Source organism: Danio rerio, chromosome 12 (genome assembly GCF_052040795.2).
Source record: "Danio rerio strain M-AB ecotype USA chromosome 12, GRCz13ab, whole genome shotgun sequence".
NCBI lineage: Eukaryota > Metazoa > Chordata > Actinopteri > Cypriniformes > Danionidae > Danio > Danio rerio.
The window spans coordinates 3,047,332-3,067,224 of NC_141032.1; the positions used below are offsets into that span (position 1 = coordinate 3,047,332).

Genomic DNA, 19,893 nt, shown 5'->3' on the forward strand with positions numbered 1-19,893 from the left:
CACCAGCCATCCAGGACTGAGTTCGGGACACACACCAGAAGATGGCGGCATATCTTCTTTAACCAACAACGTGAAAAACATTTAAACTTTCAAGCACATCCACTAAAATTACAACCATGTAGCACCTGATGCTTAATGTAATGACAAGTCAATATCACACACATTCACTAGTCTGTCAAATTTGACTTAAAATAAATATTGACTGCTTTATAAAACTTTGGCCCTGCTGAAAAAAATCCTTAAACCAGCCTAGGTTGGTTGGCTTGTTTTAGCTGGTCAACCAGCCTGGTTTTAGAGAAGTTTTGGCCATTTCCAGGCCAGTTTCCAGACATTTCCAGCCTGGTCTTAGCCTGGCTAGAAATGACCAGCTAAATCCAGCTTGACCAGCCTGGTTTAAACTGGATATAGGCTAGTCAAGCTAGTTTTAGCTGGTCATCTCCCAACCTGGCCAGCTAAGACCAGGCTGGAAAAGACTGGAAACCAGCCTGGAATGGCCAAAACCCCTCTAAAACCAGTCTGCAAGATTCCAGCCGCAAACCATCTCTGGGAAATATCCACACTCATACACTGTGGACAATTTAGCCTACCCAATTCACCTGTACATGTCTTTGGACTGTGGGGGAAACCGAAGCACCCGGAGGAAACCCACGCGAAGGCAGGGAGAACATGCAAACTCCACACAGAAACGCCAACTGAGCCGAGGTTCGAACCAGCAACCTTCTTGCTGTGAGGCGACAGCACTACCTACTGCGCCACTGCGTCGCCTGTGAGATGGAAGTTGTGCAATAATAAACCTGAAACACAAGTGGTTGTTGTCATGCGTTGAACTCAGCCAATCGTGTAATATCGATGTCGTGTAAAATCGATGTGAAAGCATCACATGTGGCATAAATCCGGCGCAGCATCAATCCTAACAAAATATCTAACCAGCATTTAGAAGACAGAAGACCAACCTTTAAGACAGATTTCGATCGATCTGTGCAGCGCTGCATGAAGTCGACGCACTAAATATAACCCCGCCGGCGCCGGTCATACACCACCCAACCCGCTCCGAGCTGGGATTGAACATGCGACCCTCAGCATGGGAGTCAGTTACTCTAACAAGGAGGCTAAAGACCATGGCCTCTAGCATCTGTCGCTAGAGCACCTTTAGAGGTCAGAAGAGTGAGGTTTACCTGCACAGCACTCACTAGCTAGCCTCCGTTACACTCACCACCCTAAACCTCACTCTCATCCGGGTCTAATTTATTTGGATTGTTTGACTATTCTAAAGAAAACTTGAAAAAAGTGTATATAATTGTATTCTATTAGCCAAGTTTCATATTCACAAACTGAAGTTTAGTGGCTCTAAACCTTTCTTTGATCTTTTCAAAATCGCCCCAATATTTTACACTTTGCCAGACTAGTGGCTAATTCGTACAAATTCGTACGAGTTCAGTCGTACGAAAATGGTATGATTTAAAAAAGGTGGCGTGGCACCTAACCCCACCGTCATTGGCGGATGACCAAATCGTACTAAAATTAACGAATTAGATCGTACGAATTCGTGCGAATTAGCCACTAAATTAAAAAGTTTGCAGTGAGATTGTGTTGTCATTTTATTCGTTTTATTTTTGTTACCCTGGTGTTTGTCTTTGTTTATTTCTGTGCACTTTTTCATTATTTGTCTCTATGAATGTATTTGTTTTTGATCTACATACAGTATGTAATAAAAAATAAATAAATACATTCCTTTTGTGCTTAAATGTATGTATACCGCCTTCTAGTGGTGATGTAACGATACAAACTGGGAAGAAATTAATTTGTGTAAATATATTTTATCAATGAATCCTAAAAATGCATTTAAAATTCGTATAAATCGACAATTCTTATAAATGCTTTTTTAAAATACTATTATTTACCAGTTCACTAGCTAATAAATGACCCAATACTGTGTTTTTCTACAACTTTAAGCCCCGGTTTCACAAACAAGGTTTAAGGCTAGTCAGGATTAAATTTCATGTTTGAGCTGTCTCAACTCAGAATAACTTGCGGTGAGATGTCTTAAAATATGTCAGTGTCATTTTTTTGTCTCCAGGTGCACACCAGTAATATTTTTCTAAGGCCATTTTTATAAATGTGTCTTAAACAACCTTATTTAACTAGGGCCTAGGGTCCGTTCTTCGTACCTTGCTTAAATGATCTAAGATTATTTGGCAGATCCCGGATCTTTTAATCTTGATAACTGATCTCTCACTAATTTGGTTCTTCAAACGAGTTCGCGGATCAGATTAGAATGTCTGGATAAACTGATCTGAGATCGCTGCATGTGTTGTAAAGGACAGATCTATCGATCCTCGAAATCATGATCAGCAATGCAACGATTGGATGACGGCACAGCAGCGTAATGACATCATCTGATTAATATTCAATTATCCATGTGAGCAAAATTACGTCAAATTAGCAGTAAACGGCTTGTTTAATATGACACGCAATAACCTTCCACATTTGTTGTGAGCAGCAGGCTTTCCACTTTCATGTGTCAAGTGTATTCATCATGTATTTCAATGCAAATCAGTGTATTTAGTTCCACATTTAGAAAAGATTTTCTTTATTATAGTAGCCATTTTGTAATCGGTGTAAAGAATAACTGGTTGTTTACAAAAGTGTTTTCATATTGGTAAAGGCGTCTGCAACTTTTGCCAAGCATCAAATCACCGGCATATTAACTATCAAAACATGTTTATGACTGCTGAAATGATTGCTTTAAAAAAAGTCACATATTGTGCATTTCTATTATACACAATTTGTACTAAAGCGATCTAAAAAGTTCATATCAATAAGCTTTCTCTTTGCACCACCAGGTGGCAATCTTTGTAGCCTACTTTTATTTCGAGGGTGCAGATTGCATACGTTTTATTAAAATGTATAACTTAATTTATTTTATTAATGACTATAACTTTATATATATAGTTAAAAAATATGAACCATTTCCCTAACTTTATATAACTACTACTGTAAGAAAATATCAGAATTCGGTACATACTTTCTGTATTATCTTTGCTTGAACTGAGCCAATCTAATCCTGTTTATATGAATTAAACCTGCTCCCGATCAGGTTTGACCTAGCAGAACTGTTGCTATGACAACAACTCTCGGATCAGCTTTGAAGAACGAAACGATCCTGGATCATGTCAAATCGTCAATATCCAAATCCAGCTAACTGAGTAATCCACGTACGAAGAACGGACCCCTAGTCCTGACTTAATCTAAGCCATGTTTGTGAAACTGGGCCTAAGTGTATATTAGCCTAGTTTATCAGTTCGCTAGTAAATAAATGACCCAATACTGTGCTTTTCTACAACTAAAGGTAGGGCATCTATTTTAGTTAATATTTCAGTATGCTGTAGCATTAGTAAACAAAGGGTTGTAAATACTGAAAACAGTATAATATGGTCGAAACACTGTTATACTATAAACTATGTGTGCATATCATGCATAAAAGTTCTGGAAAATGGTAAAAATAAAATAGTTCATAAAATGTTTGATGTTGTTTTTTATTTCACGGGACCCCCCAAAAAAATCCCCCAAAATCTATTATTTTGCATATTCAAGAGAAGGGAGGAAACCTTCAAGAAGCAGGAGAAGAAACTGACCCAATTTTTTTCTTCATGGGTAGAAATATGACACCAGCTCCTCTTCTGCCAGCTCTCAGCCTGGGCTCTTTTCTCAAACGACTCCGTCTTTGCTGTGCACATTTACACCAAATGCCAAGCGCTTGAACAAAACACACATCTGGCTCTTTTTACACGTGGATTTTTCCTGCAGCAACAAGTTCTTCACAATTCCCCAAAACAACAAACCGGCGAGTGTTTTATAGCGTAAAGAAAACTAAACAGACACTTGGAGTTTTTCAAACTTGTTTTTTTTTTCCACCCTGGACGTCGGCTTTGTATTCAGTACACATTGGAAATAGTTGTATTTATCATCATCCCGTTTGGACTTCAGACTGATGTGTGAGTAAAGACTGCGTCAACATCCGCTAAACTCCTCTTCTTTGTGTGCATCCTTCCCTCAGGATCTCTGAAAAGGCTCTTCTTTCAAGGCTCGACTTTGGGGATAATGTAAATAGCCATTTCCAAACTAAGGATTGATGTTTTTGCAATAAGAAAGCAATGGCACGTTCGGTGGTAAAATTGTGTCTAGTCGTATTTTTCTTTGGACTTTTGTTGTTCACGCTTCCATCCGCGAGAGCCGAAGAAGATGTGGAGGAGGAGAGATCATGTCAGGGCGCTTTTGACTTGTATTTCGTCCTTGACAAGTAAGTTTAATGAAATCCTTCTGCTCTGTCTTTTGTGAACAAAGAACTTCAGCACTCTTTAATCCGCTTCCATTCTCTCCAAACTTAGAGGAAAGTTATATATTAATCCTCTCAGTCTTAAAGGGGCAGTTCGCTAAAAAATGAAAATTGACTCGCTATTTATTCACCCTTCAACGAGTTTAAACTTTTATGAGTTTGTTTCCTCTTTTCAATACAAAAAAATATTTTTTTTTCTAAAGAAAGCTGAAAGCTATTGACGTCTATAGAAGGAAAAAACAAATGTAAGTCAATGGTTACACGTTTTCAACATTCTGCAAAAGAAAGTCAAACCAGTTATCAACAAGAAAAGGATGATTAAATAATGACTAAAGATATTTGAACAAATAGTTACTATGGAAGTCGATGGTTACAGGTTTCCAAAATTTTCTAAATATCTTCGGTCATCATTTACTCATTGTTTACTTGTTACAAACTAGTTTGACTTTCTTGTCTTCTGACAAACACAAAGGAAGATATTTTGAAGAATGTTGGAAAACCATTGACTTACATCTGTTTTGTTTTTTTACCATGGAAGTGAATGGTTACAGGTTTCCAACATTCTTTAAATTATTTTTGGTTATCATTTACTCATCCATTGGTTCTTGCAAACTGGTTTGACTTGCTTTTCTTCTGTTGAACACAGAGAGATGTTTTGAAGAATGTTGAAAACCTGTAACCATTGACTTCCATAGTAAAAAAAACAAATATAAGTCAAAGGTTACAGGTTTTCAACATTCCTCAAAATATCTTCCTTTGTGTTTGACAGAAGAAAAGAAAGCCAAACTGGTTTGCAACAAGCGAAGGATGAGTAAATGATAACCAAAAATAATTTAAAGAATGTTGAAAACCTGTAACCATTCACTTCCATGGTAAAAAAAACTGATGTAAGTCAATGAACTTCCAACATTCTTCAAGATATCTTCCTTTGTGTTCGTCAGAAGACAAGAAAGTCAAACTTGTTTGTAACAAGTAAACAATGAGTAAATGATGACCGAAGATATTTAGAAAATGTTGGAAACCTGTAACCAACGACTTCCATAGTAAATATTTGTTCAAAATATCTTTAGTCATTATTTACTCATCCTTTTCTTGTTGATAACAGGTTTGACATTCGAAGTTATTTTGAAGAATGTAGGAAACCTGTAACCATTGAGTTCCATGGTAATAAAGCTAAACAAATGTAAGTCATTGGTTACAGGTTTCCAACATTCTTCAAAATATCTTCCTTTGTGTTCAACAGAAGAAAGTGAAACCAGTTTGTAACAAGTGAAAGACGAGTAAATGAGGCCCGAAGATATTTTGAAGAATGTTGGAAACCTGTAACCATTAACGTCCATAGTAAAAAAAACAAATGTAAGTCGATGGTTACAGGTTTCCAACATTCTCTAAAACATCTTGCTTTGTGTTCGACAGAAGAAAAGCAAGTCAAACCAGTTTGCAACAAGCGAAGAATGAGTAAATGATGACAAATTTATTTTTTTGGTGTGAACTGCCCCTTTAACAGCTGTCGAACTGTATGTTATCCAGCATAAACCCGTCAATCACATATGAAGGCAACTCGATCTGTATGAAGTGCAAATGTCAGGGATGCTTTTGTGGTCTGTTGGCCTGATGTTTTTCCACACTGAGAGAAAACGGCCTGAATAAAGTAGGCCAGTACATTTCCACTCACATTCTCCTTTTTCTCCCCCAAATTTCTCACATTCCCCAACACCGAAATAGATATTCGCCAGATGTCCATTGTTTGGTATCACTCGACTGGGTTCAATCTGAGTTCAAGGGAGGCCGAGAGACAATACTATGCACAGTATACTAGACAACACAAGTCATCCAGGTTGTATTCTTTTATTGTGGCAGCTTGTTGTTTTGCGCTCTGTGTGTGAGCCGTGATGGACAGAGAGGGGTGGTACATGTAAGGTTTGCTGAATAGGCAGTTTACAGCTTCATTCCTCTGTGGTTCTCTTTTCCTGCCTCTGATCCTTCACCATTGTTTAAAAGACCCAAAAAGGCAACATCCTTTCCCATGATTTGCTTATGTGGGAAGATGCTTCACAGGATGTTTAATCAAACTGAGTATTTGTGACCCTGGACCATAAAGATCAGTCATAAGGGTCAACTTTTCGGAAATTGAGATTTATGCATAATCTCAAAGCTGAATAATAAAAAAAGCAAATGTAAGTCAATGGTTACAGGTTTCCAACATTCTTCAAAATAGATTCCATTGTGGTCAACAGAAGAAAAGAAAGTCAAACTAATTTGGAACAAGGGTGAGTAAATGATGACCGAAGATGTTTTGAAGAATGTTGGAAACCTGAAACCACTGACTTCCTTTGTAAAAAACAAAACAAATGTAAGTCCATGGTAACAGGTTTCCAACATTCTTCAAAATATCTTCCTTTGTGATCGACAGAGGAAAATAAAGTCAAACCTGTTTGCATAAAGGGTGAGTTAATGACAACCGAAGATGTTTTGAAGAATGTTGGAAACCTGTAACCATTGACTTCTATAGTAAAAAACAAAACAAATGTAAGTCAATGGTTACAGGTTTCCAACATTCTTCAAAATAGCTTCCTTTGTGGTCAACAAAAGAAAAGAAAGTCAAACTAATTTGGAACAAGGATGAGTAAATGATGACCGAAGATATTTTGAAGAATGTTGAAAACCTGTAACCATTGACTTCCATAGTAAAAAAAAAAAAAAAGTAAGTCAATGGTTACAGGTTTCCAACATTCTCAAAAATATCTTCCTTTGTGATTGACAGAGGAAAAGAAAGTCAAACCAATTTGCAACAAGTGAAGGATGAGTAAATGATAACCGAAGATATTTTGAAGAATGCTGGAAACCTGTAACCACTGACTTCCATAGTAAAAAAAACGAATGTAAGTCAATGGTTACAGGTTTTTAACATTCTTCAAAATATCTACCTTTGTGTCCAACAGAAGAAAAGAAAGTCAAACTAGTTTGCAACAAGTGAATGATGTGTAAATGACAATCGAAGATATTTAGAAGAATGTTGAAAACCTGTAATCATTATTAAAAAACAATACAAATGTAAGACAATGGTTACAAGTTTTTTCAACATTCTTCAAAATATCTTCCTTTGTGTTCGACAGAGGAAAATAAAGTCAAACCTGTTTGCATAAAGGGTGAGTTAATGACAACCGAATATATTTTGAAGAATGTAGGAAACCTGTAACCATTGACTTCTATAGTAAAAAACAAAACAAATGTAAGTCAATGGGTTACGGGTTTCCAACATTCTTCAAAATATCTCCCTTTGTGTCCAACAGAAGAAAACAAAGTCATCCAATTTGTCACAAGTTAAGGATGAGTAAATGATGACCGAAGATATTTTGAAGAATGTTGAAAACCTGTAACCATTGACTTCCATAGTAAAAAACCTGCTGGATAAATTGGCGCTTCATTCCGCTGTGGCGACCCCTGAATTAATAAAGGGACTAAGCCGATAAGAAAATGAATTTTAAAAATTCCCTCGCGGGCCGGATGAAAGTGTTCAGCAGGCCGCATATGGCCCGCGGGTCTTAGTTTGCCCACTTCTGGGTTAAAGAGAAGAGGGTGGGGGTATTAGTCGACAGCAGCCTCTGTAGGATTTATGCGAGAACAGCAGGAGCGTACAGCACTCGCAATAGAAACTTGAGATCTGAAAAAGAAAACAAAAACAGCCGAAAAAACGTAGCTGCTGGGACGTATTTCACGCTCTCCATAAATGTATACAGGGGTACATACTGTATCAATAATAAGCCTGGGCTGAAACAATTGTACTTTGTTTACTGCAAACTCACAGACTTTTCTATTCACATGCATAACACATATTTATTTTCCTCATCTAAAATCTAGAATGTGTTTACAGAGTGATATTTTTCTGGTCCCAGAACTCTGTGGTCAGTAGTTTTTTAAAATATAAACAGATGTTTCAATATAACGTTAACAAATACTCTCTATGTGAGTTTATGTTTTGAGTTTTACTGCAAACGTCACATCCATAACGCTGGAACTGCCCAAGCACTGCTATCAAGCGAACAAATGCTTTAGATCATACAGGAGTGAAATGTTACATCACAGTTTTAAACATCAGGATTGCGTCATAGACCCCTGCGCTGTATGTTCAATGAATTTCATGTGTCATGCAACATTCTCTGAAACTGTTCAGCTGGCTAAAAGCTAATGCAACTCATACTTTTCCACCCGGTTTTTCTCATGATGTGATGGCAGACGACACAGCCAACCCCAGCTCCCCCCCCCTAGTTTTTCTCTTCACAGACTTTGGAAAAACTGACATTTAGTAAAATCGCATGCACATGGACATCTGCAGCCCTCTGAGAACATTACAAGCCGTCAGCTTCTTCAATTTAAGTCATTTGATGTGCATTATTCAGTATTGGTATTCATTGCGTGCATGTCATTTTTGTTTGGTCATGTGCCGTCATCAGCAAGTGAGCTGAAGGAGCAGAGCATCACAAACAACACATGTATTGCACAAGTGTTTGGCTTCAGGTGTGCCATTATTGGACTTCTGAGAATGAGCTTTCCTAGATTTGTTTTTTCGAAGGAATTGGCATGTTTATCTGATCCGAAACTATTTTGTTGACATCTTACCTCAGCCTAGCAGTCCCAAATTGTCAGATTTAGGATTTAAGTTGCTTGAGGCCAATAGGAAATCATTTAATCTAAAACTACTAACTAACCACTGTAAAAAGAGATTAGGTTATTTAATTTCAAAATGGTTAACCTGTTGCCTTAAAAGAGAGAAGTTGACATTACTTAAAAAAAAAAGTACATCTGTTGTAATTGGGAACTGTTGTGTTAACTTAATTTTTATAACATGTATGTGATTGACTTAATAATTATAAAGCAATGGATGTACTTACTTTTTAAAGTAAAGTCAACTATATGATTAAAAAGCAATGGGTTTACTTAACTTTGTCAAGTAAAGTCAACTAATCGCTTTAAAAGCAACAAGATTACTCTTTATTTATACTTTTATGCCAACTAATCACTTAAAAAAGAGTGATCTTGTTGCTTTTACAGTAATGTCAACTAGTTGCTTTAAAAGTGTCACGTTTACTCACTTTTTCAAGTAAAACCAATAAATTGATTTAAAAGCAATGGGTTTACTCACTTTTTTCAAGTAGAGTCGACTAATCGCTTTAATAGGAACATGTTTACTCACTTTTTAAAAATAAAACCAACTAATCGATTTAAAAGCAACAGATTTACTCGCTTTTTTCAAGTAATGTCAACTAATCGCTTTATTAGCAACAGGTTTACTCACTTAATTAAAGTAAAGTCAACTAATCACAATAAAAGCAATGGGGTTACTTCGTTTTTTCAAGTAAATTCAACTAATTACTTTAAAAGGAACAGGTTTACTTAAGTAAAGTCAACTAAATTTAAAAGCAACAGATTTATTAATTTTTTCAAGTCAACTAATCGTTTTATTAGCAACATGTTTACTCACATTTTTTAAAGTAAAACCAACTAATAGATTTAAAAGCAATGTGTTTACTCACTTTATCAAGTAAAGCCAACTAATCGCTTTAAAAGCAACAGCTTTAATCACTTTTTTTCAAGTGAGGTCAACTAATCGCTTTAAAAGCAATGGCTTTACTCACTTTTTCAAGGAAAGCGAACTAATCGCTTTATTAGCAACATGTTTACTTACTTTTTTTTAAATAAAATTATTTTTGCAAGTAATGTCAACTTATTAACTCAATCAACAGATTTACTCAAGTTTTCAACTAAAGTCAACTAATCACATTAAAAGCAACAGGTTTACTCACCTTTTCAAGTAAAGTCAGTTAATTGCTTTATTACATGTTTACCCACTTTCTCAAATAAACCCAACTAATCAATTTAAAAGCGATGGGTTTTATTTTCTTTTTTCAAGTAATGTCAACTAATCATTTTTTTAAAAATCTGCTTAGTTTTTTAAATAAAGTCAACTGATCATTTTAAAACCAACAGGTTTACTCACTTTATTGAGTAAAGTCAACTAATCGCTTTATTAGCAACGAGTTTCCTCACTTTTTAAAATAGTCTTCCAATCACTTTTCAAGTAATGTCAACTAATCTCTTAAAAACGCAATGGGATTACTCTCTTTTTTCAAGTAAAGTCAACTGATCTCTGTAATAGCAATGGGTTTACTTACTTTTTCCAAGTAAAGTCAACTAATTACTTTAAAAGCAACAGGTTTACTTATTTAAGTCAACTAAACAATTTAAAAGCAACGGATTTACTCATTTTTTTAAGTCAACTAATTGTTTATTAGCAACATGTTTACTCACCTTTTTAAAGTAAAACCAACTAATCGATTTAAAAGCAATGTGTTTACTCACTTTATCAAGTAAAGTCAACTAATCGCTTTATTAGCAACGTTTACTCAGTTATTCAAGTAAAGCCAACTAACCGCTTTAAAAGCAACGTTTACTCAGTTATTTAAGTAAAGCCAACTAACCGCTTTATTAGCAACGTTTACTCAGTTATTCAAGTAAAGTCAACTAATCGCTTTATTAGCAACGTTTACTCAGTTATTTAAGTAAAGCCAACTAACCGCTTTAAAAGTAACGTTTACTCAGTTATTTAAGTTAAGCCAACTAACCGCTTTATTAGCAACGTTTACTCAGTTATTCAAGTAAAGCCAACTAACCGCTTTAAAAGCAACGTTTACTCAGTTATTTAAGTAAAGCCAACTAACCGCTTTAAAAGCAACGTTTACTCAGTTATTCAAGTAAAGTCAACTAATCGCTTTATTAGCAACATTTACTCAGTTATTCAAGTAAAGCCAACTAACCGCTTTAAAAGCAACGTTTACTCAGTTATTTAAGTAAAGCCAACTAACCGCTTTAAAAGTAACGTTTACTCAGTTATTTAAGTTAAGCCAACTAACCGCTTTAAAAGCAACGTTTACTCAGTTATTTAAGTAAAGCCAACTAACCGCTTTAAAAGCAACGTTTACTCAGTTATTTAAGTAAAGCCAACTAACTGCTTTAAAAGCAACGTTTACTCAGTTATTTAAGTTAAGCCAACTAACCGCTTTAAAAGCAACGTTTACTCAGTTATTTAAGTAAAGCCAACTAACCGCTTTAAAAGCAACGTTTACTCAGTTATTTAAGTTAAGCCAACTAACCGCTTTAAAAGCAACGTTTACTCAGTTATTTAAGTTAAGCCAACTAACCGCTTTAAAAGCAACGTTTACTCAGTTATTTAAGTAAAGCCAACTAACCGCTTTAAAAGCAACGTTTACTCAGTTATTTAAGTAAAGCCAACTAACCGCTTTAAAAGCAACGTTTACTCAGTTATTTAAGTAAAGCCAACTAACCGCTTTAAAAGCAACGTTTACTCAGTTATTTAAGTAAAGCCAACTAACCGCATCCAAAGCAACGTTTACTCAGTTATTTAAGTAAAGCCAACTAACTGCTTTAAAAGTAACGTTTACTCAGTTATTCAAGTAAGGCCAACTAATCGCTTCAAAAGCAACAGTGTTAATCACTTTTTTTCGAGTCAACTAATCGCTTTATTAAGTAGTCAACTAATCGCTTTTCAAGATGTCAACTAATTGCTTTTAAAGTAAAAGGATTAGTCTTTTTTCAAGTAAAGTCAACTAATCACTGTAATAACAATCAGTTTACTTACTTTTTAGATTTTAGAAGTAGATTCAACTAATAGCAGTAAAAGCAATGTGTTTACCTACTATTGTCAAGTGAAGTCAACTAATCGTTTTATTAGCAACATGTTTACTCACCTTTTTAAGTTAAACCAACTAATCACTTTAAAAGAAACAGGTTTACTCACTTTTGAGTAAAGTAAACTAATTGCTTTAAAACCAACATTTACTCACTATTTCCAAGTAAAACCAACAAATCGCTTAAAAGGAACGGGTTTACTCACTATTTTTCAAGTAAAGTCAATTCAAGAGTTCACACTTAGCTGAACATGGATTATAAAGCTTGTTTGGCGTGCTGTCCCGAGAGAGAGCCCTGAGCTCATAAGATCCTCGAGCCCGGGGCTCCCTCCCATTTGCAAGGAGGGGAGTTTGAGCATAGGTAGATCTGGAGAACTCCCCTGCTGTAGTAGTTAATGAACAGATAGTGATCGCTCTTTAAGAGATGACTACTGACTAGGAGCATGTCTATGGTGCCGATTTGGATTAGTCAATTAACTTAAGTTGCATGTTTTTGGACGGTGGAATGAAACCGGGGAACCCATGCGTGCACGGGGAGAACTTGTAAACTCCACACAGAAACGTCGGCTGGCTTGGTAAGGACTAGAACCAGTGAAGTTCTTGCTGTGAGGCAACAGTGCTAACCATTGAGCCACCGTGCCGCCCATCTAGGAAATGAGGAGGAGTAGGGGTGGAAGGGGGGATTCTTCAAAACAAAGATGGCTGTCATATGGAACTTGGGGTATTTATAGTGGCTTAGGAATTGTCTGATTGGTCAATCATAAATTAAATAATGCTGGGCCAGCTGCAAGCAATCATAAGCACGTGATCCTCTCGAAATTACTTTAGAAATAAACTTCACCTAATTGATAAAAAGTGTTGGAATATCTAGCCAATTCCATGCGTGTTCAATAAGAAAAGGTCTGGAGAGGGTTTTCTTCAATGCCAGAAATATTGGTAGTTTATCAGATACTAATGAATAATTCGATGACAGAGCTCTGGGTTACATTACCTCAATGCAATACAAGAATTACATTCAAGAGGTTCGCAACTAGCTTACATTTCCCTGACTCCCGCATATATACACAACTGATATTAACAGGTGGCCTTTTGGTGTAACGTCACTTATCAGTCATTCTGCAGTCCTTTGGCTCTTGTACCCTCAGACATACTTCCTCTTTCTGCAACCCTTCTCTGCATACCAGAACTGAACAATTATGTGCATCTTTAATATATTTCACAACTTCTACAAACATCATGACAACTTGTGACATGTCTAGACTTATTCTTATTCTGCTTTTTCCACTTGTCAGCATGTTCCTTAAAAAAAGTATGCAGCACAGTAAAAAAGAGAAGTGTGTCTGGCCAATATTGGCCCGTTTCAACTGAGTGGTACGGTACGGTTTGGTTTGGTACGCTTTTATGGTCGTTTCCACGGTCAAAAGGCGTACCGAACCAATCTGTACCGTACCACTTTTTTCGGGACCCTTTCGAAAGGGTCCCAAACTGCAGAAAGGGTCCCAAAAGGTGGAGCTACACGCGCAGCTGAACGCTATTGGTTTACAGATGATTTGTCATTCGTAGACTCAACAAGCCAGAATGTAAACAAAGGACCCGCCATGTTTAAAATACACAGCGAGAGATTACAGCGGAATTATAAATGCATATGCAGCCATGGTCGATCCTGCAAACAAACCCTGTCGTCATGATAAACAGCCACAAAGCCATGGAGAAGAGCAGATTTACCCTGTGCCGCGTAGTTTTTAACGAGCCAGTCTGAAGCCCGATTGGTTTCGCTTTCTTTGCGTTCGCTGCGCGTCTCTATCTAAAATAACAAACTTCTTGAGCTGATGATAATAACATGCACTTGATTATTGACAAGCTTTGGAAACCCGATCCTGTGAGAAGCTGACAAACGAGAGTGACACATTCAGAAAGAAAAGGACAAACGCGAGAGTGGAGTGCGGGAAAAAAGGCCAAGCCAACGAGCAGGTTATTTCTTCAGCAAACGTGAACAAACTGCCTTGTTTTAATCTTTATTATCACCTTTTGGACTAATATGAAGTGGGAATGATGGAGTGACTCTCTAACAGAGGCTACATGTGCTGCTGAAGATTACAGACACAGATGAGAGGTTTACTCTGACTGTAGGCTATACTTTGTGTTGTTTTGAACCTAATTAATGACGAAATGTCTGCTGTGTGTAGTTCTTCTGTACTTGGTAACATATCGGAGACTGTAAGGGGCTGTATGTGTTCATATATGTTCATTTATTTATTTAATATAATTATAGACGTTACAGTAAGCTATTTCGCACCGTCATTGATCTGCAGTTATAATCAACTCCAGAAAAGTTATAGAAAAGTTAGTAATAAACATTTATACACAAGTATTTGTGTGTGTAAAGCGTCTGTTTTGTGAGAAATGCTTTTCATATGATATGCGAGCGACCTGTACAGCTTTATTGTTGACATTTTCTCGAGCGAAAATGATGTCGACTGAAACTTTGTCATACACCACGCCCACCAAAAGGGTACCCTTGGTAGTGGAAACGCAAGCCTGATAAAGGTGACCCATACCGACCTGATCCGTAACGAACTGTACCAGTCAGTGGAAACGAGCCATATGTGTTATAATACAATAGAAAAGATTGATAAATCTGTTGTCAGTCTAAACATGTTTCTAATAAATAAAAACACAAAAGTAATAAATAAATAAAATATATTCCTTTTTTTCTCCAACAAAAGCAATGAGTTTACTCATTACGCACTTATTACAGTGCACATAATGAGTGATGGCAAAAACAGACTGACCAAAGGATTAAAATAAAACAATGATTTGCTTAATTCCTCATCCTCTCTGGTTTATGTCATGTTGATCATTGTGGAAAGTCCCACAGTGTATCGCTTGAATACTAAACTAAAAATAAATATTATGCAAATCAGCCTCAAGATTGCTCAATTTAGCCTGGCATCATTGCTTCCACTTCTGCTTTCATGTGGCCCAGATACTTTCTGGGAAGAGGTAGCCTTGGGTAGTGATTCAGAACCAGTCTACCAGCCCGCAGCCTGCTGTTTAATAGCGGAATATAACAAAGACGCTGTCCGAGGGAATGCTTAGCATGCTATTTTCACTGCAGACTTCAAGCCAGACATCCACAGGGGAACTTTTCAGAGTTAGAGCCATTTTTGGAGGTTCCTGAATGAGTTTGTGCATCCGAAATTGAACATTCTGTCATCATTTCACTCACCTGTGTTGTTTCAAATCTGACTTTTCTTTCAGTAAAATACAAAAGAAGAACTTTTGGTCTTTATAATGGACAAAGGATGGTGCCATCAACTCCAAACTCATAGATTTGATACCAAAAGAAGGCATGAATTACGATGCAATATAAATAGTTTAGGACTAAAACATACATAAATATAAACAATGCAAAGTCCTGGGGTCCGTTCTTCGTACGTGGATTACTCAGTTAGCTGGATTTGGATATTGACAATTTGACACGATCCAGGATCGTTTCGTTCTTCAAAGCTGATCCAACAGTTCTGCTAGGTCAAACCTGATCGGGAGCAGGTTCAATTCATATAAACAGGATTAGATCGGCTCAGTTCGAGCAAAGATAATACAGAAAGTATGTTCTGAATTCTGATATTTTCTTACAGTAGTAGTTATACACTTGGGAAAATGGTACATATTTTTAACTATATATATAAAGTTATAGTCATTAATAAAATAAATTAAGTTATACATATTAATAAAACCTATGCAATCTGCACCCTCGAGATGAAAGTACAAAGACTGCCACCTGGTGGTGCAAAGAGAAAACTTATTGATATGAACTTTTTAGATCGCTTTAGTACAAATTGTGTATAATAGAAATGCAGAATATGTGACTTTTTTTTAAAGCAATAATACATTTATGCAGTCATAAACATGTGTTGATGGTTAATATGCCGGTGATTTGATGCTTCACAAAAGTTGCAGACGCCTTTACCAATATGAAAACGCTTTTGTAAACAACCAGTTATTCTTTACACCGATTAAAAAACGGCTACTATAATAAAGAAAATCTTTTCTAAATGTAGAACTAAATACACTGATTTGCATTGAAATACATGATGAATACTCTTGACACATGAAAGTGTAAAGCCTGCAGCTCATAACAAATGTGGAAGGTTATTGCGTGTCATATTTAACAAACCGTTTACTGCTAATTTGATGTAATTTTGCTCACATGAATAATTGAATATTAATCAGATGATGTCATTACGCTGCTGTGCCGTCAGCCAATCGTTGCATTGCTGATCATGATTTCGAGGATCGATAGATCTGTCCTTCACAACACACGCAGCGATCTCAGATCAGTTCATCCAGACGTTCTAATCTGATTCGCCAACTCGTTTGAAGAACCAAATTAGCGAGAGATCAGTTATCAAGATTAAAAGATCCAGTATCTGCCAAATAATCTTAGATCATTTAAGCGAGGTACGAAGAACGGACCCCTGGCTAGGTCAGTTGGTAATTCTGTGTGGAGTTTGCATTGCTCCATTTTCCCCACAGTCTGGGTTGCAGGTGGAAGGGCATGCGCTGCATAAAACGACCCCTGATTAATAAGGGACTAAGCCGAAGGACAATGAATGAATGAGTATAGTGATTTTCCTTTTTGGGTGATAATTTTAAGCCGTCAGGTCACTTGTATATAATGGAAGAAATGAAGTGCCATACAAAATAACATAAGATATTTTTTGTATTTGACCGCGCCATTGACCAACTAAAAGCTGCTCTAAAGTCCAGCGCAGAGCAGTTTAGTTATGCACCTATGTGGGTCCAAACGCTTACACATTGCTTGTGGTTAGCATTTTTAGCATGTGGTTAACATTTTTAGCGTATTTTTAGCATGTCAGAAGCATTTTAGCGCGTTTTAACATGTTTTTGCGTGTTTTGAACATGTTTTAGCATGTTGTCAGCATCTTTAGCATGTTTTTAGCATGTCAGTAGCATTTTAGCGCGTTTTAGCATGTTTTTGCGTGTTTTGAACATGTTTTAGCATGTCATCAGCATTTTTTGCGTGTTTTTAGCATGTGGTTAGCATTTTTAACGTGGTTTTAGCATGGGTTAGCATTTTTAGTGTGTATTTAGCATGTGGTTAGCTTTTTAACGTATTTTTAGCATGTCGTTAGCATTTGTTATGTGTTTTTAAGCATGTGATTAGCATTTTTGCGTATTTTTAGTGTGTTTTTAGCATGTCGTTAGCATTTTAAACATGTTTATAGCATGTTGTAAGCATTTTTAGCGTGTTTTAGCATGTTTTTAGCATGTCGTTAGCATCTTTAGCATGTACAAATTTTTGCACTTAATAAATTAAATTAAATTTGTAGGGTAATTAAAGTCTCCAGTGGAGTGTATTCAACACCGTTTCCTTATCCTCAAAAGTAAAGAGGCTTGTTTCGAGTCCCGGCTGGACCAGTTGGCATTTCTGTGTGGAGCTTGCATGTTCTCCCAATGTTGGCGTGGGTTTCCTTCAGATGTCCTTCAAGTCAAACACATGCGCAATAGGGGAATTGAAAAAACTAAATTGGCTGTAGTGTATGAGTGTGTCTATGTCAATGAGTGTTAAGTACTGGGTTGCGGCTGGAAGGGCATCCGCTGCGTTGGAATAGTTGGTGGTTCATTCTGCTGTGGAATGTGACTAAGCCGAAGGAAAATGAATGAATCTAATATTTAATCTATTACCGCAATCTCCATCAACAATCTCTGGGCGCATATCATGGTCTGCCGTACTTCATGACTGTTTTGAAGCAACAAATCATAGTTTTGAGTCCTGCAACTGTTGTTTAGCTTAAGATAACCCAAGCATTGAGTCATCTGTTTTAAAAGAGCCAGAATAACAGCTGTAGGGTGCCAGTGCTTCATAAATGTCAAAGCTTTATCCGAGAGCCATGTCGAGTTTTTCCTCTAATACACCCAAATTCAGCTCTACCTACTGGTAAAGCTCCTGGAACAGTTTTAGGAGACATGCATTCCTGGTTAAACGCTATCACACACCACAAATCTCCTTCCTGGATGCCGACCAGAAACTGCTGTGAAGTTTACACAGGGCGTGTAAAGCAAAGGGGATATGCAGAACTTGTGTTTTCAGACCTGCGCGAAACCGAAAGACTAAAAACAAGAAACTTAATAGCTTATTCTAATAGACTCAAAGGCAACCTATTATGCAAAAATCACTTTTATTATGGGTTTAAACACAGTTGTGTGGCAATGTGTGTGAATATAACCAGCCTCTAAAGATAACAATTAATCAATTCTATTTTTTCATAGTCACATTTTAATCGACATTCTCCTATTGTACGTGTCATTAGAGAGAAAAAGCCCCGCCCATTAGTGACCATGTCTTGCTCATTGGCATAAACCGCCCTGAGACATATGCAGCCATCCACCACTAGAGTTTTGAATCTGCTGCTATGCTGACACATAAGCATTAATAGCTCCTCCCTTTTCTGAAAAGAGCACAATCTCATGAATTTAAAGCGACAGTCAACAAAACAGCACAATTTGGATCAAAGCCTAAAGGGGCAGATTCATACAGTTATAAAACATTATTTATGTCATATTTGGTGCTGAAACACTCTAGGGACATCAGAGACTTAAATGACATCTTGTAAAAGATGCATAATAGGCCACCTTCACAAGTTAAATGTACAATAGTGGCTTACATACAGGGCTCTATTTAATGATCTAGGCGCAAAGTCTAAAGCGCATGGCGCAAAAAGCATTAAGAGCGTGCCTGAATCCACTTTTGCTATTTTAAGGATGGAAAAGGACGCTCTGAGCACTGGTCTAACAGGGCTGTGCTTATTCTCTTGATGAGTTCTGGGTGTGTTTTGAGCATAACGTGCATTAAACCAATCAGAGTCTGGTCTCAGCAGTCAGTTGCGTCGTGCCATTGCGCACTTGCTATTTACATGGCGGACTTTGTAAGTGGACAAGCTGAACGCTTCACTAGCAAGAAAACCTCTAAACAGAGCATCTGCAGCACAAGGATAAAGAACGAGCCTCCACCATTCGGCCTCTTTACTTTTACTCTTTACTTTACTCCTTTACCTTCATAGACATGAAAACAAAAGACATCCACTAGCCTACATATTTAATTTTGTTTGTTAAGCGCAAAGATTTGCTTCAAAACTATTTCTAAATTCAGTTCTAATCTCCAGCAAGCAAATAAATGAACAGTAATAACGAAGTGTGCTCAAAGATGTGTGTTATATCCAAACACGTGTCCTGTTCTTATGCCCCATATACTGATGCAGACGTCTTCAAAACCCCACAGCTAGACAAATTTAAACATGTGTTTATTAAAGCAAATATAAATCTGCATATAAAAAATCATACGGCTAATAATAATAAAATTATACTAATGCAGATTGTCATGAATAAACTGAAAAAAGCCCCCCGAGGTGAAGAAGGCATGGAGGCAGTGCTTTTTAGATTGATGTAGAAAATAATAATTTTGGTAACATCCATTAATCCTTTTTCATTTGTAAAGGTATTTGTGTTGTTCTGTACATCCTGTGTGTAGTAAGCAATGTGTAAACATCTAAGGCGCACAACTAACATGCTCTGCGCTGGATTTTAGAGCAGCTTTTAGTTGGTCAATGGCATGGTCTATTTCAGTTCCCCAAAATAGCATCACAAAAACTATGCGGTGGTCCCCAACCACCGGGCTGCGGACCGGTACCGGTCCGTGGAACAGTTGGTACCGGGCCACATAAGAAATCATAAAGTATTTCTGTAGAAAATATTCCCCGCGACTTGGTTTCTTCCACTCACCCCCGCCATCTCACGTGACATGGACTATGCCAAAATCCACCACGG

At 37.0% G+C, this 19,893-nt stretch overlaps 2 protein-coding genes across 4 annotated transcripts in view; both read left to right on the forward strand.

Moving 5' to 3' along the window:
• Positions 1-19,893, forward strand: part of frmpd2 (FERM and PDZ domain containing 2) — a 451,768-nt gene that overhangs the window by 145,828 nt on the left and 286,047 nt on the right. The gene's annotated exons all lie outside the window — the stretch shown is intronic.
• antxr1c (ANTXR cell adhesion molecule 1c) overlaps positions 3,653-19,893 on the forward strand; it is a 75,289-nt gene continuing 59,048 nt past the window's right edge. For all 3 annotated transcript variants that reach the window (XR_015503694.1, XM_087275570.1, XM_087275571.1), the window contains exon 1: positions 3,653-4,300. Coding sequence is in view for 2 of the 3 variants with exons in the window: in XM_087275570.1 (XP_087131696.1) it covers positions 4,155-4,300 (146 nt within the window). In the remaining variant the exon portion in view is untranslated. The remainder of the gene's footprint in view (positions 4,301-19,893) is intronic.